This window comes from Oryctolagus cuniculus, chromosome 12, assembly GCF_051225735.1.
Source record: "Oryctolagus cuniculus isolate XC-2025 breed Fujian yellow rabbit chromosome 12, ASM5122573v1, whole genome shotgun sequence".
NCBI lineage: Eukaryota > Metazoa > Chordata > Mammalia > Lagomorpha > Leporidae > Oryctolagus > Oryctolagus cuniculus.
In genome coordinates, this window is record NC_142878.1 from 113,125,916 (window position 1) to 113,148,303 (window position 22,388).

At 43.8% G+C, this 22,388-nt stretch overlaps 1 protein-coding gene across 4 annotated transcripts in view; it reads right to left on the reverse strand.

Moving 5' to 3' along the window:
- The window catches only part of LOC138844810 (zinc finger protein 809), a 34,695-nt gene extending 15,603 nt beyond the window's left edge, over window positions 1–19,092 (reverse strand). The window contains exons 1-3 of one of the 4 annotated variants that reach the window (XR_016217694.1): window positions 18,747–19,092; window positions 10,955–11,159; window positions 7,576–9,111 (exon numbers count right to left, since the gene is read on the reverse strand). Coding sequence is in view for 1 of the 4 variants with exons in the window: in XM_070054858.2 (XP_069910959.2) it covers window positions 18,747–18,761 (15 nt within the window). In the remaining 3 variants the exon portion in view is untranslated. Of the gene's footprint in view, window positions 1–7,575; window positions 9,112–10,954; window positions 11,160–18,746 lie in introns of those variants that run through there. The other 3 variants (XR_016217693.1, XR_016217692.1, XM_070054858.2) reach the window with 3 other exon arrangements.
- Window positions 19,093–22,388: the final 3,296 nt, after the last annotated feature.

Below are 22,388 nucleotides of genomic sequence, written 5' to 3' on the forward strand. Positions count from 1 at the left end.
AATCCTCTGTCTCAAAGTCTTTTAAATTAAATAAGAAAGGAATTCATCAAAGAAACAGAGATATAGATTTAGATGCCAGGTTACAAAGAGGAGTGTGATAAGTGTTAATATAATGAAATATTTGCTTTATTTCCATCTGACCTAATGGGTAAATATTTATTCAAAATGATAATATTAAAAAATGAACTGGGATCGCTTCTCAGCCTTTTGGCTAAGATCAAGTGTAAAAAATGAACTGGGTAGCTGTAGCTTCTCATAGATAAAAGAAGTTATAGAGGAGTGGGCATCATGGTGTCACCATATGCAATGGCAGTATCCCATACAGGTGCTGATTTGTGCTCCAACTGTTTCACTTCCAATGCAGGTCCCTAACAGCCCGAGAAAAATAACAAAAGTGGCCTGATTGGGCCCCTGTCACTCCTACAGGAGACCCAGATGAATCTCCTGACTTCAGACTATTGCATCCTCAACTTTTGTAGCCATTTCAGGAGTGAACCAGCAGATAGAAGATATCTCTCTATCTCTGTAACTCTTTCAAATAGAAATTAAAAAAAAATTATAGAAGGGGCAAGCACTGTGGTATAGTGGGTAAAGTCGCCACCTGCAGGGCTGGCATTCCATAAGGGCACCAGTTCATGTCCCGCTGCTCCATTTCCTATCCAGCTCTTTGCTATGACCTGGGAAAGCAGTGGAAGATGGCCCAAGCCCTTAGGCTCCTGTACCCACATGGGAGACCCTGAAGAAGCTCATGGATCCTGGCTTCAGATTGGCACAGCTCTGGCCATTGTGACCATCTGAGGAGTGAACCAGCGGATGATCTCACTCTCTTTCTCTCCCTCTTCTTCTCTCTCTGTGTAACCCTGACTTTCAAGTAGAATAAATAAATCTTTAAAAAAATTATAGAAATATGATTTGAGTGCCCAATAAACAGTGAACTGCTAATTGCAAGTGAGTTTATCAGTTATAAATGTATACAATTTCTAGGAAAATCATCAAAAAAAATTTTAGGAAAAACTGATCCTTGATATAGCTTAATAATAGAGAAGACAAAATGAAATCCTATCAAAATGAGATATGGATATTTGGAAGAGTGGATAACAGGTTACTCATCATGTGTAGTAGTAACTGTATTTGAGTCCTGAAGAACTAGACAATGGCATTAAAATATACCAGAGTGTCTGTACCCTATACTACCAAGGGTACCAATTCTTAAACTAGCTGCCAACAACTGGTAACAGGGTCCAGAGATTCTTCCTCTACTACATAGAAAGGTAATATCAAGACACCTTTCTCTGGTGAGAATACAAATTGATTCAAAGGGGCAATTCTTACATTTGGTCTTAACCAAAGGCAAGAAGAGAAATGAGCACATATCATATTGAGTCAATGGTAAGGCTCTGTTCCTCAATCCTAATCCTGCAAAGAACTCAGACAATGGCTACAGTCACCTCTGTGTTGCATGAGGAGCAAAGAGATCTAATTTGGAAGGTGACTAGGAATGGGATGTCATGACCTGGCTCCTATCATGCCATCTTGTAGAAAAAATCCTCATAGAAATGACAACTCCTAGAGCTGGCTAAATGGAATTATATTGACAAATCACATCTGCTTTCTGTCCACTCTTTTGTTCACTTAAAGAAAACAGCAAGCAATTGATCACTTTTATGTCTCTTCATTCAAAAAAATATTTATTCACTCATTCATTTACTTGAAAGAGTGAACAAAAGAGGAGAAATGCACAACAAAGAAATTTAGACAATCTTCCATCTGTTGGTTTTCTTCCCAAATGAAACTGGGCCATGCTGACTCAGGAGCCAGGTGCTCTCATACTGCTGGACAGAATAGAATCTAAGGACATGGACCATCATATGTTGCTTCTCATTCTTCAGCATTAACAAGAAGCTCGGATGGAGTGGTGACAAGACAAGATTCCATGTACTCCATCATAGAATGAAGAGATCCCAAGTGGAAGCTTAACTCACTGCAATGTAACACCCAACCTAAGGCTTTCATTTTTAAACTTTTATCACCATGTAGCTTGCAATGAGACTGTGATTTCTGGATTATGAGATTTAAACAACCATCACTTAATTTTTTTTTTTGACAGGCAGAGTGGACAGTGAGAGAGAGAGAGACAGATGGAAAGGTCTTCCTTTGCCATTGGTTCACCCTCCAATGGCCGGCGTGGCCGGCGCACTGTGGCCAGCACACCACGCTGATCCGATGGCAGGAGCCAGGTGCTTCTCCTGGTCTCCCCTGGGGTGCAGGGCCCAAGGACTTGGGCCATCCTCCACTGCACTCCCGGGCCATAGCAGAGTGCTGGCCTGGAAGAGGGGCAACCGGGACAGAATCCAGTACCCCAACCAGGAATAGAACCTGGTGTGCTGGCGCCGCAAGGTGGAGGATTAGCCTATAGCCATGGTGCTGGCCAGTCATCCTTTTTTAAGGTCTAAAGATAAAACTGTACATCTTGATGGAGAATTCTTCAGAATAGAATGAGCTTCCAATGTTCAAGAGAATAGAGAAATGAGGGAACAAGTCAGGCTTCCCGGATTGCTTACTCTTAATAACCTAGTATCAATTGAAAGCTTAGCAAACAATTTTTTAAAGGATTTATTTATTTATTTGAAAGAGTCACACAGAGAGAGGGGAGGCAGAGAGAGGTCTTCCATCCGATGGTTCACTCTCCAAATGGCTGCAATGGGCAGAGCTACGCAGATCCGAAGCCAGGAGCCAGGAGCTTCTTTCGGGTCTCCCATGTGGGTGCAGGGGCCATCTTCTACTGCTTTCCCAGGCCATAGCAGAGAGCTGGATGGGAAGAGGAGCAGCCGGGTTCGATCCGGCACCCATATGGGATGCCAGAGCTTCAGGCCAGGGTGTTAATGAGCTGCACCACAGCGCCAGCCCCAGAAAACTGTCAAATAGTTACCAAAGTTCCAATGTAAGCACTGGAGCTGTGGCACAGTGGGTTAAAGCCCTGGCCTGAAGTGCCGGCATCTCATACGGGCATTGGTTCTAGTCCCAGCTACTCCTCTTTTGATCCAGCTCTCTGCTATGGCCTGGGAAATCAGTAGAAGATGGCCTAAGTCCTTAGGCCCCTGTACCCACATGGGAGACCTGGAAGAAGCTCCTGGCTCCTGGCTTTGGATTGGCACAGCTCCAGCCATTGCGGCTATCTGGGGAGTGAACCAGTGGTTGGAAAACCTCTCTTTCTGTCTCAACCTCTCTCTGTAACTCCGTCTTTCAAATAAAAAAAACCGGTACATGTAGTTGGAAATATTTCTTCAATATCTAACACAAGCATAAGCCAATTAGAACAGAGCTCTTCATAAATTTTCCATGTAGACATACAATATGTACACAAGTATAATACATAACATACATTACAAAAGAGAACAACAAAAGAATTTCAGTAATAGCTTTTTCTTTTTTTAAGATTTTAAGGATCTTTTTCCTTGCGTTCACCTGAAGAAGAATGTAAGATTGGGATGAGAAACAATACAGGATGTGAGACTGCCTCTTTAAAGAAGGCAGGGGTAAAAAGAACCTAAAATGACTGAAGTTTATGTCCTTTTTTAAAAAAAGAAAATTCATTTGTTGTACTTGAAAGTCACAGTTCCACAGAGAGAAGAAGGAGAGGGAGAGGGAGAGGGAGAGGGAGAGGGAGAGGGAGAGGGAGAGGGAGAGGGAGAGGGAGAGGGAGAGAGAGAGAGAGAGAGAGAAAGAAAGAGAGAAAGAGAGAAAGAGAGAAAGAAAGCGACAAAGCGAGAAAGAGAGAAAGAGAGAAAGAGAGAAAGAGAGAAAGAGAGAAAGGGAGGGAGGTCTTCCATCTACTGGTTCACTCCCCAGATGGCTGCAACCGCCGGAGCTGTGGCAGTCCAAAGCCAGGAGCCAGGAGCTTCTTCCAGATCTCCCATGTGGGTGCAGGGGCCCAAGGACTTGGGCCATCTTCCACTGCTTTCCCAGGCCATAGCAGAGAGTTGGATTGGAAGTGAAGCAGTGGGATCTTGAATTGGCGCCCATATGGAATGCTGGCACTGCAGGTGGCAGCTTTACCCGTTATGCCACAGAGCCAGTCCTGAGGCTTATGTCCTTTTTCCATCATCAGCCAAAGCCAAAAAGATCCCAGAACTCCTTCTGCATTGCCACATGTGTGGTAGTGGCCCCAGGTACTTGGGCCATATTCTGTTACTTTCTCAGGTGCATTAGCATTGAGATGAATTGGAAGTGGAACAGCTGAGACTTCAATGAACACTGAGGTGTGATTGCTTGCATGTAGTTGATGGATTAACCCACTGTGCCACAACACTGACCTGATATTGACATACCATTAACTAAAGTCTATATTTTTATTTCCTTTCATATTACATAATATTCTTTTTCTGTTCCAATAACTCCAAATTATTATTTGAAAATCAGAATCTAGCTCTTTTAGTAATAAAAGTAATACACAGAGCAGTATTGTGATTCTGCAGGTTAAGCTGTTGCTGCTTCGAATGCCAGCATCCCATAATAGAAAGCCTGATATGAGTCCTGGCTGGGCTTCTGTTCCAGCTTTCTGGTAATCCGGCATCCTGGTAATGCACTTAGGAAGGCAGAGGAAGATGGTCCAAGTGCTTGGATCCCCATCAACTATGTGGGAGACCCAGATGGGGTTCCTGGTCCTTGGCTTCAGCCTGGCCCACCCTACTTATTGTACCCATTTGGGGAGTGAACCAGTAATGGAAGATATATCTCTCTCTCACTCTCACTTTCTCAGTCTCTGTCTTTAAAAAATACATCTTTAGCAATAATGTACATATTAGCTATTAAACATTGCAGAAGAACATAAAAATATAAGCATTATTCCCTTCTTTCTAAGGAGTACTAGTCATACTTCCCAGAACAAACTACTCTTAAAAGATTCTTACATTCCATTCTGAGACTTCCATATACATATACAGAAGGGTACTTTAAAGCATCATAAAAAGTGGAATTAAATTATTTGTCTGTTTTACTATAATAAGTTTTCAAGCTGATGCATACAAGAAGGTTTCAAAACCATTTGGGTATATTATGAAAAAAAATTGAATGAATTTCAATTGTTGCACCAAAGTAATGTCAGCTTTTAACTCCCATTTTCCATGAGGCTTTTGAAATGCCTTCATAAAGATATATGTGCATGGGGCCAGCATTGTGGTGTAATGGTGAAGCCACTGTCTTTGATGCTAGCATCCCTTACAGTCATTACTGTGTGTCCTGGCTGCTCCACTTTTGATCAAACTCTGTGAATGTGCCTGGGAAAGCAGCAAAAGATGGTCAAAGTCCTTGGCTTTGGCACCCATGTGGGAGACCCAGTGGGAGCTCCTGGCTTTAGCCTGGCCTAGTCACAGCCATTGCAGCCATTTGGGGAATGAATCAGCAGATGAAAAATCCCTCCTTTCCTGTCTCTCTAGCTTATGAATAAAATGAAAATTAGTATATAAAATTTAAATATATATTTATACACACATGTACTTTTTTTCTTTGCAAAGCGACATTTTTTCTGTGCCTTGTTTTACTTAAAAGCACTGTCCCTAAATCCTTTTTCAAATCACTATATATTTAGTATTTCATTGTACAGATATACCATAATGTATTTTACCAATTCTTTATACATTTTGCAATTTACAATTCTCTATCAATATACAATATACATTTCTGTTTTATTCCCATAATGAACAATATTACAAAGAACTTACATGGCTTTATGTATTTGACCAAATATATGTAAGATAAATTCCTGTAGTTGAACCATACCAAAGAACATTTGCATTTAAAGTATTTCACAGAGAGATCTGTCAAATTTTTCCTCCAAAGAGACTCTACACCCATATGAATGCAAGAACCTGTCTCCTCACACCTTCAATACATGTATGTGTGATCAGTCAGAATTCCCTCAGATGCTCCCAATTTACCATCTCTTTTGATCTCTATCTTCAAGCTTGCTTTTCTTCTTTTTAGCTCTCTGATCACACTTAGTTTTCTTACCAAACTTCTCTGTGAATACGGTCCTGCACTTATTTCCTCTATACTCACCCTCTTCATTGCCTTTTCTCATGCCTCCAACCTCACTTTTCCTGCTCACAAACTTCCTATATAGCTTCCATGGAGTTCAGCACAACTGAACAGAAAACAGGTGCTCTTTCCCTGGCCTCCGAACCTGTCAGCCTCCAGAACCAATAGAAAATGTTAATCAGGAAACATGGAAATAATTAATGTGAGTCACATTATATAAGAAGAAATAAATTCCCAATGGTATAGCCACAGGGAAAAGGCATCTAGAAAAATTCTGTATTGTCTTTTGTTAAGATAGAATCTGGGGCTCATGCAGTGGCATAGCCATAATAAAGATTGCCACTTGTAGTGCTGGCATCCCATAGGGGTGCCAGTTTGATTCCTGGCTACTCCATTTCTGATCCAGCTCCATGCTAATGAGCCTGAGAAAGCAGCAGATGATGACCCAGGTACTCGGGCACCTGCTACCACGTGGGAGACGTGAATGAAGCTCCCGGCTCCTGGCTTCAGTCTAGCCCCACCTTTGACATTGTCATTTGGGGAATGAACCAGCAGATAGAAGATCTCTCTCTCTCTCTCTCTCTCTCTGCCTTTGTCTCTCCCTCTCTGTAACTCTGCCTTTCAAATAAATAAACATTATAAAAAGAAAAAAATATATAGGTAACTTTAAAAGCAATGGAATCTGTTTTTTCTTTATTCCATACTACATAGAATCCCTGTCTTTGAATCAATAGCTCATGATTTTTATTCACTATTCCTTCTTTGGAACTGGGGTCAGAATAGACAAAAAAGTGGATGAGAAAGAAAGGGAAAAAATAAAAACCTAAAAGTACCAGATTGGACAGGAAGACTGGAGAAGAGAGAATAAAAATAAGGTTAAGAAATAAAGCCAACTTCTTAAATCATTAAAAACAGAAATGAAGAAAGGAGGAGGAAATAGGCAAAGAAGTATGGTTATGTTCTGAGAATTATATCCATTAAATACATGGAATCTGCTCTCTTTATATTAATAAATATAAGTGTTTAAACATTAAAAGCTTTTTCTTCTTTTATTGAATCACTGCAGTGCTCCAAAAGCAGAATTCAAAGGCAAGCATGGGTTTCAGGGTTGGGACAGAGTGCAAAGGGCAGTGACAGCCTTATTCCTCTAATAGCAACCTCTGCACCCCAACTTGTGACCAATCACCCAGAATCAGCTTCATAAAATAAACCTCTTAGGGGGAAGGCTCAGAGAAAATCAACGACCTCACAATCTCTTTGCCTATGAAGCATCTTGGAAATAAGCATGCTGCTGAAGAAAGTGAGATTATGGCCAAGCTGGATATAAAGAACACAAGGATATAAAGCTGGGAGGCAGTTTGGTGATTTATGAGCACTCACAGTGAACTGCAGATGATGGAAAGGGATGGATCACAGAATGGGAGCCAAAGTGGGCAGCCCAGACTGCAGTGATCACCCAGACATTAAGCTGAGGTTTGTGAGTATTTGCAAAGTGTACAATGAGTTCTACATACAGCAGCAGTAATTTTTTTTCCTTTGGACATAAGGCAAAACATTTTTTTTTTAATTTTTAACTATTTTTTCATTTCCTTTGAAAGGCAAGGAGAGAGGTGGGAGGAGACAGATTTCTTCCATTTGCTGGTACCTCCCTAAGTGCCCACAGCAGCTGGGAAAGTGCCAGCCTGAAGCCAGGATCCTGGAACTCCATTCAGGCCTGGGTGAGTTCAGCTGTTCCTGAGGACAGAGTCCTCAGTGATACCTGCCTTTGTAAAGACACATCGCAGTATAAAATCACACCGCCTACTGAAGGCTTTTGGGATCTAAGAGAAAACTCTAACTGCATCACAGATGAGAGCAAAGCATTGACCCAGAGGCTGCTGTGAGCCAACAGGTTTCCTGCCTACCTGAGAATCAGCCTGCTCACTAGCGAACCAGGGAAAGAGGACCAAGCAAAGACACTTGGGACCTGTGAGCAGAGCCCATCTCTTGAGTGAGCAAGAAAGAGGAGACAGTCATGGGCAATTCTGGGCCCCCTTAACCCTGGAATGGGTGCATGAACTAGCCAACTCCAATTTAGACTGAGTGAACAGACCAATAGGCTGGCCAAAGCTTGTATCAAGGGGCCAGCACTGTGGTGCAGTGGGTAAAAACCACCCCTGTCATGCCAGCATCCCATTTCGGCACAAGTTCAAGTCCTGGCTACTCCACTTCTGACCCAGCTCTTTGCTATGGCCTGAGAAAGCAGTAGAAGGTAGCCCAAGTCCTTGGGCCTCTGCACCTGTATTGGAGGCCTGTTGGAGGCTCCTGGTTCCTGGCTTCAGATCAGCCCAGCTCCAGCCATTGCAGCCATTTGGGGAGTGAACCAGCATATGGAAGATGCCTCTCTGTCTCTGCTTACCAGATAAATCAATAAATATTAAAAAAAACTTTGTCACCTATACAGGAATCTGGATACAAGAGTGACCAAGAAAGAACCATCAGGAGGGGTACACAACAGGAGTGAGGGTGGTAAGCGGGTAATAAATGCACAGATTCTAGTCCAAGACAGCAGACAGTGGCAATGTTCTCGTCTGTTGTAAAGTTTTATTGGGAACAGCTTGGGGAACATATCTGTAGACAATTAATATGTAAGACGCACATGGGCCCTTTGCAATTGGTCTATAAGTATTATCATTACTAGTATTTACTTGAGCAATGATCATCAGGAACTACCTCAGGGAAGAGCAATTAAAGGGAATTGTCTCAGTCCCCTTCCTAGGGAATATTGCATCCTACTTCTTACAACCACTTTCCTAATTTTTCATTTAAAAACAACAGAATCTTTTTTTCTATATTCTGTACTGGATAGGAATCAATTGCTCATGATTTTCATCATTTTATTGTTATTATTTGTATTATTTATTCAGGGGAAATAATTCATCCCTGAAGAGGCTTTTTTTCCAGATAGCCCAACAACTGTCTTGGAAATCACCTGTGATGTCAGATGGATGGACATGCAAGCCAACGGGACTCATCTTCTAGGAGAAAGGACACTTTACCCAAATGGCTATATTTCATTCCACAGAAAAATGCAACCTGAAACAAAGAACTTGTCCATCAGTCCCCTGGTTTAAGCAAATGGCATATGTACATTATTCCAGGTCTGCACCCCTTTTCACTCTACTCACGTATGGACTATCTGCATTAGGAAGTAGAATGTGAGCCAGAAGTAACCACAACAAAAGTGGTCAGCATTTCCATTATAAAACTGATTTTAATGACCTCAAATTCAGTCATAAAATTTCTGCTCTTAGCAAGGGACACACACACACAGCCATATTCATCCCTTTATGAAAACTTTATTGTGAACTGTTTATTTAGGAGTGTCTTTTTGCATTTAATTACAGCAGTTCTCTACTGCTTATAAAAATAGCTACATAAAGCCTGAAAAATGAGTCAACTACATCAAACTATTTAAACCAAAAAAACCCTGGGGCTGGTAGTGTGGCATAGCGGGTAAAGCCGCCGCCTGCAGTACCAGCATCCCATATGGGTGCCGGTTCAAGTCCCAGCTGCTCCACTTCTAATCCAGCTCTCTACTATGGCCTTGGGAAGCAGTAGAAGATGGCCTAAGTCCTTGGGCCCCTGCACCCATGTGGGAGACCCGGAGGAAGCTCCTGGCTCCTGGCTTCAGATTGGCACAGCTCCAACTGTTGCAGCCATCTGAGGAGTGAACCAGTGGAAGGAAGACCTCTCTCTCCCTCTCTATCTCTGCCTCTCCCTCTCTCTGTGTAATTCTGACTTTCAAGAAAATAAAAAAAAAATCATTAAAAAAAATAAAAACCCTAAAAGATAAAATGTTAATTCTGGCAATCTACACAAATGACCCGTGTCCTCTTTGTATTTTTGAATTCCTCCTGACCTCTCTTCTGGCTTTCCCCTCCTGCCTCACCCCTCACTCCCTTTCTACATCATTGCCCCACATGCCCCTGAAGCTCTCTCCCTTTGGAGCAGTCTTGTAGACTGCCAGTCAATCATGTGAGAAATGTTACCTACTTCAAAATGGTTTTGTAGGGCATGCCTGAATGGCATCTAATGGCAATAAGCAGGCCTTTTAATATCCCTTAACTATATTTCCAGCATATGTAGGGCCAGCATTGTGGCATATTAAATAAAGCCACTGCATATGACACTAGCATCCCACATGGGCTGTGGTTCATGTTCCAGCTACACTACTTCTAATCCAGCTTCCTGGTACAGTGGCAGAGGATAGCCCAAGTGTCTGTGCCCTGTTCCTTCACAGGAGACTTGGATGAATCTCTTGGCTCCTGCTCTGACCCAGCCCAGCCTTGGCTGTTGTGACCACAGAGGGTGTGAACCAGTAGAAGGAAGATTCACTTCTCTCTCTTTCTCTTTCTCTTTCTCTCTCTCTCTCTCTTTCTCTCTATCTCTGTGTGTGGTGAGAGTGTGGGTGTCTTTCCCTCTTTCTAATTCTGCCTTTCAAATAAATAAATATGTCTTAAAAAAGTATTTTAGGGGCCAACGCCGTGGCTCACATGACTAATACTCCATCTGCAGCACTGGAATCCCATTTGGGCACCGGGTTCTAGTCCCAGCTGCTCCTCTTCCAGTCCAGCTCTCTGCTGTGGCCTGGGAAGGCAGTGGAGGATGGCCCAAGTACTTGGGTGCCTGCACCTGTGTGGGAGACCAGGAGGAAGCATCTGGCTCCTGGCTTTGGATCAGCATAGCGCCAGCCATAGCATCCATTTGGGGGGTGAACCAACAGAAGGAAGACCTTTCTGTCTGTCTCTCTCTCTTGCTCACTTTCCAATTCTAACTCTACCTGCCAAATAAGTAAAAAAAAAAAAAAAAGTAATTTAAAAAAGGGTCCAAACTGTGGTACAGCTAGTTAAAACCATAGTCTGCAGAACCACCATACCTTATAGATACCAGTTCATTTCCTGGTGGTTCCAATTCCCATGCAACTCCCTGCTAATGGTCTGGGAAAGCAGCAGAGGATGGCCCAAATTCTTGGGCCTCTGCAGACACATCAGGGATCTGGCTTTGGGCTCTAGGCCTCAGTCTAGCCCAGCCCAGGCTGTTCTGCCTATTTGGTGAGTTAACCAGCTGATGGAACATCACTCCTAGAATAAAATAAAAAATAAAATTAAAAAGAAACAAACACACACACACACACAATTCCTGTCTTTCTGTCTTTCTGATTTAAAAAAAGTTTTATAAAATAAAAAAAAAGCTGGTCATGAATATTATGACTCAAGTTGACATATGATGGAACCAAGAAAGCTACTGCTAACTTTGTCTAGTGCCTCCTAATGCTTTCCTGCAGAAAAATCATTTCTCTTCCTTTCCAAGCACCCAAATACCAAAGGTACCAGTGCAACCCAGCATAACACTGTTTAGGGCTGCTTCAGTATTGAAGGAAAAAAATAGGAGCAAGGACACAAACCCAGGATGGTTTCAGGGTGACAGGATCCTCCTTACTTTGCACCTTGGTTTCTAATTGGAAATGGTTACAAGGCGAACTTCAGACACAGCAGAGCTGCACAAACACCTTCAATGAATCACAGATGTTGCCATTGGCTCCCTGTGTGTACACTGGAAGCACAACACAGAGCACTCCACAAGGCAGGAGCATGTTATACAAAATTTCTCCACCCTGCTGACCACAGTCTCAAGAATGTGCTGATCCAAATGCCATTTCAGTTCAAGAAAGAGACTACCTGACGTTTTATCCCTCAGATGTATTCCTGTGTGAAGAATGCATCCTCATGTGGGCATGGCACCACCACACAATGAAAGCCAGGCTACTAGCAGAGCTGTGGCTTTGATGCTCTGAGAGGAATGGGTAACATCTATGGGTTCTGACTGGACTAAAAAGCTTCTCCCTGCTCTAGGAGTCTGATACAGATTTGAATTAAAAGATAGAAACACAAAAACCAGCTGAATCTGTTAGGAAAGAAGAAAGGAATATTGGTTTCTAATAGTTACTTTGTATCATATTAGCCTTGAGAGGATTTCATTTAGTACTTACTTTTGAGGAAATAAAAAGATTGATCCAGTTCAGTCCCAACACATAGCATCTTTAGCCACTGATCGCATTACAGCTTGCCTTCATCACTATCTCCCACTCAACAAATGACAGCCCAACACAATGCTGACACCTGTTCAGTAGGCATCTCCAAAATCTTGACACACAAGTCAACAAAAGGGAAATGAAGGGGCTGGTATAATGGCACAGTGGGTTAAACCACCACAGCCTCAAATGATGGCATCCCATATGAATGCCAGTTTCTTTGAAGATTTATTCATTTATTTGAAAGTTGGAGTTATACAGAGAGAGAGAGAGAGACAGAGAGGTGATGGCAATGTGGTATAGCAGGTAAAGCCGCCACATGCAATGCTGGCATCTCATATAAGCACCAGTGCATGTCCCAGTTGCTCCACTTCTGATCCAGCTGCCTGCTAATGGGCTGAGGACAGCAGAAGATGGTCCAAGTACTTGGACTCTTGCCTCTATGTGGGAGACATGGATGAAGCTCCTGGCTCCTGGTGTGGGCCTGGCCAGGGCCTGGCCCAGCCCTCACTACTAAAACCATCAGGGGGGGCAGTGCCATGGCTCACTTGGCTAATCCTCCACCTGTGGGGCTGGCACCCTGGGTTCTAGTCCCTGATGGGGCACCAGATTCTGTCCTGGTTGCTCCTCTTCCAGTCCGGCTCTCTGCTGTGGCCTAGGAAGGCAGTGGAGGATGGCCCAGGTACTTGGGTCCTGCACCTGCATGGGAGACCAGGAGGAAGCACCTGGCTCATGGCTTCAGATCAGCATAGTGCCGGCCACAGCACGCTGGCCACAGCGGCCATTGGAGGGTGAACAAACAGAAAAAGGAAGACCTTTCTCTCTGTCTCTCTCTCTCACTAACTCTGCCTGTCAAATAAATAAATAAAAAAAAACACATCAAGTGAATGAACCAGTAGAGGGAAGATCCCTCTCTCTCTGAAACTCTGCCTTTCAAATAAATAAATATATCCTAGAAGAAAGAAAGAGAGAGAGAGACATATTTCATCTGCTAGTTTTCTCCCCAGATGGGCACAACAGCCAGGGCTGAGTCAGGTGGAAATAAGAAACCAGGAGCTTCATCCAGATCTCCCACAATGGTGGGGGGAACTCAAACACCGGAGCCATCCTCTACTCTTTTCCCAGACCATTAGCAGGGAGCTGGATCATAAGTAAAGCAACAGGGATATAAGGCATCACCTATTTGAGATGCTAGAATTATAGGCAGTGGTTTTAGCCCATGATGCCAAAATGCTGCCCCCCGTGAGTGCCAGTTTAAGTCACAGCTGCTCCACTTCTGATTTGTCTCTGTTAATACACTTGGGGAAGAAGCAGAAGATGATCCAAGTATCTGGGCCCCTGCTCCCACATGGGAGCCTTGGAGGAGTTCCAGGCCCCAGGCTTTCAACCGGCTCAATCCTGTTCATCGTGGCCATTTGAAGAGTGAACTGGCAAATTGAAGATCCTCATCCTTCTCTGTCTCCCTCTTCCTCTGTAAACCTGCCTTTAAAATAAAATGCTTAATTCTTACAAGAAAAGGAAAAGGGTAAAAGAGGAGCCACATACAAATAACAGAGCAAAGCTACACTTGTGCAATCCCTCAGCAGCCTTCTGTCTTAAGTGGGAAGTCTCCAGCTTACAGACACTGACATAAAAGTCACACTTACAACATATTTCAAAATAACAGAGGACAGGTTTACAAGGCAGGTTGATTTTAAGATGACTTTTATTGTAAAGTTACACTATCAATAGGCAGATCCCTTTTAGTGCAACCAAGTGAACCCAGTGCCTACTTCAAGGAAACAGCCAAGATGTGCTGACAGTGGAGATAGCTGAAATGTCTCTGTTACTCTTCTCAACATCCTAAACAGAAGGGAAGAAGGTACTCATGTCTGTGATTATAGAGGATGGAAGCACACCAATTTCAGAAGAGGGGCAGAAAAGCTCAGAGAGAGTTTTCTTAGAAAAGAAAAGAAAAGAAAAGAAAAGAAAAGAAAAGAAAAGAAAAGAAAAGAAATCTCAAACTATAATGTGGGTTGAAAAAAAAACCATCAGTTCTCACCAGGTTCCAGGAAAACTGCTCATGTGAGCCAAACAATGGTATAGTTCCCATTATGGGCAGGTGTAACCCAACCAGGAACTCAGAGAATGAGCAAAGCTTTTCCAAGATGAAACATGAACTGTGAACCAGTCACACAGGACATCTATGTCTAGTGCTCAATGCGAGTCCCAGAATAATCACCCAGCAAACCTGTTAGGTCCCAAGAGAAGTCAGCTTTTTAGCCTTATGGTCACAAGGAAAACACAGCTGCTTGAAATGCTTTATGGTAACTAATAACACCTTCGTCCTTCTCTGAAAAACAAGGGCTGACAGTTAGGAAAACAGAATTATATGTAGTCTACCAGATGTGAATCAATGGAAAAGCTAGAAAATCATGTCAAGAAACATAATGATAAAAGCAATGAAATGAGGGATGGATGAGTTTCTTCACCCCTTTTCCTCCTTCAAATTCCCTAGGAACCTACACTTGTTAACATAGTGGCATTCACTCCACTGCCAAAACATTGGAAGGTAAGACAAGTTTGTCTACTTGAAGGTGCCCAATGTGAGTCCTTCAGTCTTTTTCAATGCCCAGTGTCACACAAGAAGCAGTCTTCCCAGGGAGAGGCCAAGTAGCTGGGCCATCATCCCCATTACAGACCAGCAGAAACAGCAAAGAGAAAAAGTGGAGAAGAAAGTTAGGGAAAAAAAAAATGGAAACCTCAATTTGTGGAGACTTCATCTTTCTGGCTTACAGGTGCTCAGACAAGAGCCACCACAGGTTTTAGGAGCCACTGGGGGGCAGCAGCACATCAGGGTCACTCAGAAAAATCAACAGCTTCCTGTTGTCTATACAAAGCTGATTTTGGTCTGTACACAATCCAGGTGAAATGCAACTGAATCAAGAAAAGAAAAAGACTTACAAAAACCTTCAAATACAGTATTCCACTGGAAATGAACTTTGCAAAGCTAAGTCACCCAATAGAGTAGATGGGGGAATCCATATTTCATAGAAATGCCATCCATGATAGCCCTGATATTCAGAGACCAGTTTTGAGTTTTACAATCCCCCCACATATGCATCCTCTCTTCATCTCCCCCAACAAAGACCAGACACCGAAGAATCTCCACATCATGCACATCTAGGAAAGCACATCTGTACACATGAGTTGTACAAACTGTGCACATGCATACCTCATGCACACTGGCCATAAACATGCATCTCCACATGTCACTTAAGACTGTTCCAGAACCAGGTTCTGAAGCCAACAGTAGCAACATTATTTTTGATACACACACCTTTCTCATCACACAGGATTCGTATTTCTCTTTCTGGGAAGTAATAAAGTCATTTTCAACCACATGATTGACATCTTTGACAGTATGTAGAAACAGAATTGATGTCTTTGGGATGTGTTGTCTAGAAGTGTCTGTCTTCTACAGGATTGGTAATTGTAGCCATTCATTCCCACTTAAACAGACTTGTAAACTGCCTTGGATATGCCATTAACATTTGACAGGGGTGAGGATTATTTTTTCCTGCCAAGATCATTTGTATATTTATGATATCATTCATGGATCACACAAAATTACCAAATTAAAAGTTATATGCTGTAGATTGAGTATCCAGTGCCACATGCAGTTGCCTTGGCAGGGCCAGAACAGATGATTTCATGGACGGGCTATTTCCCACCTCTGATTTAAAGCAAAATGTTAGCTAAAGTTCTGACTTCTTTCACTTTGGTTACTGGCCAAGTTGGAGCCAATGTCCACTAAAGGCCCCTAGAACCTACTGGAGTTAGAAGAAACTTTTTTCCATTTCCCTTGTAATTCTAGAGTGCACTTTCATAGCCACCACTTCCACTTCAAATTGTCTGTGGATGACCTAGTTCTGTGGCACACTGGTTTAAGCTACCTCCTGCAAAACAACCTTTCTATATGAGCACCAGTTCAAGTCTCAGCTCTCCACTTCCAACCCAGTTTTCCATGAACAGGCCTGGGAAAGGCAGCAGATATCCCAAAAGCTGTAAAGGACTTGTCCCACCTATCCTTTCCTCTCTTTTTTCTTAACCCACTTCCTCAACTTTGTGGAGACCCAAGTTGCCAAACCAACCCTTCATGTGTCCTTGCAATGCAAATAGCAAAGCTGATAAGTAGCACAGAGCATCTTGTGAAACAGAAAAGCTAGACATCCATTTTTCCCCAATTGCTTTCTACACCTACCCACCCCTTTTAGTGAAAAATTCCCTCTTCACTGGATAAAGCCTGCTGTCCTGGCTTACCTGCCAACAGCCCTCTCCTGAGATGGGCTGCACCCCCCTTTGCTTCCAAGAAAGCAAACTGTCTCTGTTGAAGTCAGTCTCTGTCTCCTTTTCCTATCTCTCCTTCTGAGGGTACAAAAGGCCAGAACTTGAGCTATTCCAAACCTAATAACTTGGGTCCCTGCCACCCACATAGGATTCCCAAAAGGTGTTCCAGGCTGTATCCAGGATTCACTTTCCAACTGAGCTAAGGACACTATCCAGGACTCACTTTCTATTTTTACTTCCTAGATGGCCTCATTGTGCTCAACAATTACTAATCCATGAAACACCACAACACATGAATCACTGAAACACAGTTATGCATGTGAAAACTTCATTATCCTGAAAGTCAGAAATAGTTTTCAATGTCACACCTTCTACTCCACTATGCAGGCAACTCTGTAGAGAGATATGCACTTATTTGTCATCTCTCTTCTTTCTTACCCTTCCTCACATTAACAACTTGTATAGATGCTTCCACAGACCACAGTCATTATGAAACTATAGAATTAATATCCTCACATGTCAAAAATGTCATAGGCTTAAACATGGAACCCCAAACAAGGCAAGTAATGGGCCCTCTGAATTAAAACTGTATGGACTGTAAGATAATCAGCTTGGAGGATCATTGGGTGACTGTAAAGAACTGGGCAGAGAGAAAGTATTACTTTTCTATATTTATGCTTTTATGGTCCTCCACTCTATGCAGACCCAGATTAAAATAGCTCCAGTTAACCCACACAGTAGATAGACTGTGTTAATTTCAGCTCACTTTGCAAAGAGATCAGTGGCAGGTAATTGATGGAACAAGGATATAAGCCACTCTTGCTCATCGCCCAAAAGATAGATCAACACGGGGCCAGTGCTCTGTGCAGTGGGTTAACACCCTGGCCTGAAACGCCAGCATCCCAAATGGGTGCCTTTCGAGACCCAGCTGCTCCACTTCCAATCCAGCTCTCTGCTATGGCCTGGGAAATCTGTAGAAGATGGCCCAAGTCCTTGGGCCCCTGCACCTGCCTGGGAGACCCAGAGGAAACTGCTGGCTCCTGGCTTTGGATCGGTGCAGCTGCAGCTCTGGCCATTTTTGGAAGGCCTCTCTCTTGTGTAACTTTGACTTTCAAATAAATAAATAAATCTTTAAAAAAAAAAAAAGATAAACATTGGAATGTATTCCTTGCCCTTGAATCTCAATTGAGTCTCACACCCTATGGCCCTCATACCCCACCCTGCATTCTTTTCCAAGTACCCAAAGCCCCACCCAGTTCCAGGAATTCCCCTCCACCTGCAGCCCCCTATCTCCACTCCCAAGCCAATCCCTCCTAAAATATAAAAGTGACAGCCCCTGAGGGTCCAGGCATCCTGCCACATAGTCCATCAATGTACATGAAGGCAGTTGGTCACACACCTCTAGGAATTTATTTCCTCTGAATAAATTCAGTCTGGCTGTAAATCCACACACTGCCTGCTCTCTATTCTGCACCTCTTTTCCTAACATTGTGGTGCCCTGTGTGAGGAGGCACCAATCTGCAACTCTTTTCCTAACAGTAATAACAGTTGACATCCTTGCTAACAGAAAGAAGGGCTGAAGACGGACATCAAAAAGCAGCGAGATAAATCAACAGCTATGATTCCATGGCCTCAAATTCAAGATTGAAAAAATGTCTGTCAACTAAACATGGAAGAGAGGTAAATCCACAAAGCTTCAGCACACCCTTCATACTGCTCCCACTTGGAAAAGGTCAACTGAACACTAGGGTACCAGCTGCCAGCTGTGCCCACAGGGACCCCACCTGGCCAGCGAGCACAGGATGCAGGCCATGGAGCAGATTCTAGTCTGATCCTCCTTCTCCAACCCCCTGCCCCCTCGGGCTCCCTGCTGAAGGCTATCAAGACCCACCCTGCTGCAATGGCCTTTGGATATAGCAGGAGGCCCGACCAGATGGCATAGTCCTATCCACTCAAAGTGAGAACCATCCTTATTAATATTTAAATAAATGTATTTAAATATTTAGCAAAAGGAATCTTGCTGATCTTCGCTGTGCTCTTATCTGTCCTACTTGTGCAGCTCCCCAATCCATTAAACCTCCCCTTATAACTCTAAAATAAAGCACGTTAACGAAAGTTTGGGCAAGGTAGCTTGCCACTGTTCTTGCACTGGGAGGCTGCAAGTGGCGATGGGAGATGGGACAGCCCGGATTCCAGCCCTGACTTTGCACGGAAAAGCTGCCAGGATCACTGAGAAGCAAGTGAGCCACATCTGGGAGCCGCCAGCCGCCCTAGCACCCACCCCTTCCCCCGACACGAATCCGCGCACCTTCTTATTCTCCATACTTGCCGTGGAAAGTCCAGGGAGCACGTCCTCTTTCTTCCGGGCACAGAGGAACAAAGTAGAGTGTGGGGCAGAGAAAGTCCCCAGCACGTGGGACCCACAGGCAGCAAATGAAGAGGCGCAGCAGCAGCGGGTGGGAGGCTCTGGGTGTGTGTTTGCAAACTGCCTGGGATTGCAGTGTGGAGCGAGAGGCAGTGACTGTGTGGGAAGGATCAGAGCAATCAGAGCAGCCTCATGGTACTGCACAAGCTTCCTCTGCTCCTAACTCAGAGGCCCTTGGGCAGGAATGCGCTCCCACAGATTCTTTCCTAACAGGGAATACATCGGGACACCTGAGGACTCTGGGAAATGGAGTCCAGGCTGGGGCATCTGGCTCTCCCCAAGGGCTTCAGAGGGCATTTGCTTTCTCTGCCTTCTCACCTCAGAATCTCAAGGATCAGTTGGTATTCTTCCTTTCGTGAACAAAAGCCTAGAATCTTTTTACCCAGAGGTTTTCTCTTTCATTAGAAGGCTCTTTTCTAGCATTTTCTTCTTAGCATAAACCTCTCCTGCCACCAGATCTCCCACAGGCCCACATCAGAGGGCAGATGATAATGACTTGTTGAGTGCACAGAATATTGAGGTGTCATCTAAATAGAAGACTCATGAGTCAAAACTCACCTCATGAGTGTACTGCAAGGTGAGAAAACTGAGGCAGGGGATTTTGGTCATGCTCAACCTTAGAGGCCTCCTTAAAAAGCAAGAACAAACAAGCAAACAAACAAACAAAACCTATCATAGCTCAGAAATGCCCAGCTGCCCACCTCTTGAGTACATGCTCCTGGAAAATGATACATCCCCTAAAACCAGAAGTAGGGGCAGGCACCATCTTGATACCCTAGAAAGCATATGCAGAGAGAAAAAACCCAACCCTACTAGAACCCATGTTTCAAAGGATCCAGCAGAAGCCTCAGAGGCTGGCCTCATGACAAATTTGCCCACAGGGGAGGCAAGACACAGAGGGTGTGAAGTGTTAGAGTAGACCGCCCGAAAAATGTCACTAAGAGACGTCTCTTATGCAAACAGCAAGGGGAAGCTTTATTGATTATCCAGCATGCTGGGGCTGTCTGATCATCATGAGCAGAGCAGCCCCGAATAACCAAAGGTTAGGGTTTATAAAGGCAAAAACCGCAAAATCGGGAGGGGGGAGAGAATACACGGTTGCTACGTGGTTGCTAATATTTTACAATCAGCAATTATATCTTAAGACATAGACAAATCACATTTTCATTATTAGCTCAGGTAACCCAGGTGTAACCTTTTTATTTTTAAGCTTGAGCAATCATGCTAGGGGGTTTTTGCGCTCTGCCAAGGGTGATGTTGTGCACTGCTATTGTCTGACTATTTGAGATCATAGTTTCAGACCAGAGTCTCACAGTAAGGGGGGGGGGGTGTTTCTTTCCCAGAATGCAGTCTCAAGTGCTCCAAAATGGAGTCCCTACTGTCAAGGTGCTACTTTACTCTGTCTTATTTTCACAGCTGCACCAGCAAGGTTTAAACCTGTAAGCTTAAGCTTAACTTTTTACACCCGCACATATGCAATTTTAACTCTTCATTCCCCACTCCTCGTTGTGAGGATTTCTAATCTTAGAGATTATTCATTTTTGTTTCTCTTAATGTGACATATTGATGTCTTACAACCATGAGTTTAACATTTTTAACTTGTTCCCGCATGAAGGTGATGAGTCTATTTAATACACAAGGTCCTATGGTTACAATTATGAGTAGAACAATTAAGGGTCCTGTTAGGGCTGACAGTAGAGTAGTAAGCCATGGGAACTAGCTGAACCATGACTCACACCATCCCTGTTGAGTTTCCCTCTCCTGTTGCCATTTTTTTCAGTCGTTTTTTGAGTTTGGCCATGGAGTTTTTAACCACCCCAGTTTAGTTGGCATAAAAACAACATCTTTCCTTTAGGGTCGCGCATAAATCCCCTCCCCCATGAAAATGAGATCCAACCCCCGCCTGTTCTGTAATACTGAAATGTAGATACTGGGCTGCATCTGGGAGATTGTGGAAGATTTGTCAGGCAGAAGGGGCGGGGATCTCCACCTGGCAGGTTATCAGGTAGAAGGGGGCAGGGCAGGATGCAAAGGCCAGGCTGCCCATGAAACATTGTCAGGATGACTGAGATGTAGATGCATATGCTGGACACATTAGGCCTTTATGTCACACACACACATAAGCTTATAACTGACTTACTGCCTAACATTTTTTTTTCAAGAGGTAATACCCAAAATTCTTCTTTGGGATTATGGATGGAGTTCCGTTTTCTGTAACTTCTTCGAAGCTGGCATGTGGGCGTCGAGGGGGATTTGGGTATTTCCTCTTGCTACCTGTCTTATGGTGTGCAACAGTGGCTTTGGAAAGACTGTGTTGTTCGATCCAGAGGGCTGCTCAGGTCGTCCAGTGGAATGGGCTGGAAGTCTTGCCTGATGACCATTTGGAGTTCAACAGCTTTTAGTCTGTTAGAGGGCATTAAAAACACATGGTGCAAAGAGAAGCATCAAGATTGCAGAAATTAGTGGGCCAAGGAGAGGAAATAGCCAGGATTTTTATGATCAGATGTTAGGCCAGAAATCCCAGCCCTGCTTGGCCTGGTCCTGGAGCTGTTTGGCTTTTTTCCAGAAAAAGTACAAATTTGGGTTTGTGTCTGTCTAGTCTGATTGACCCAGAGACTATATATATATCTGTCTGTCTATCTATATATATATATTGGATAACTAGTAGCCAGTTTTGCTAGGAAGTTAAGCCAATGTACAAGACGAGAGTCTCAGGCTGGGAAAGAAGACAGACTAATGAATTATTTACATTTAACTATTTATATTATGGATTATTGTGTACACCCCTCAAGAGATAGGCCCTTTAAGTCCTCAGTGAGGACCTGTCCAAATAGGTGTAGGGCTATCTGAGTTAGCTGTTACTGAAAGCCCTGTTTTTAGGAACTGGCAGGGAGGGCTTTCTAAGCTTAATGTTATTGGATAGACTTTTAAGGCCTGGCTGGGTGTGTGAGGCCCAGAGCTATCCATGGGATGTTGGAAGAGAATTGAAAGAGATGCAAATCTCCTTTAAGGGAGGCACCCTGTTGACTTGCATTACATGGCTGGACTAGGAGGAGAGCTGAATAGGAGGCTGATAGAAATAGGCAACTTGCGTTTCACTGACCCTAGGCCATTCCCTCAATAGCAGGGGCTGGAGCTGGAAGCTGGGCAGAGGCTGGGCAGAGCCAAAGGCTTTTTAGCTCGGGGCCACAGGGTCTGCGGTTCTGAACCAGGAGTCCTTCGACACCCAGGGCAGTTCCGTGTCCAGTGACCATGCTCTTGGCAGAGCTGACAGAAGGCATTTGCTGTCATGACAGCTGCTTGTCCAATGTCCTGGCTCCTTATATCAGTAACAGGTGCCGTTTGGGGTGCATTGGCCTTGCTGGGTCTCCTTGACGGCAGATCACCGTGTAAAGCAGCCATTGATTGGCCTGTTGCCTATCCTTTGCTGCTAGCTTGCTCCTTGTTCTCCTGGTGTCTAATAAAGTAGACCAAGGAGGCAGCCTCTATGCTGTCAGTCAAGCGGGTGCTCAACCCAACCCTGAT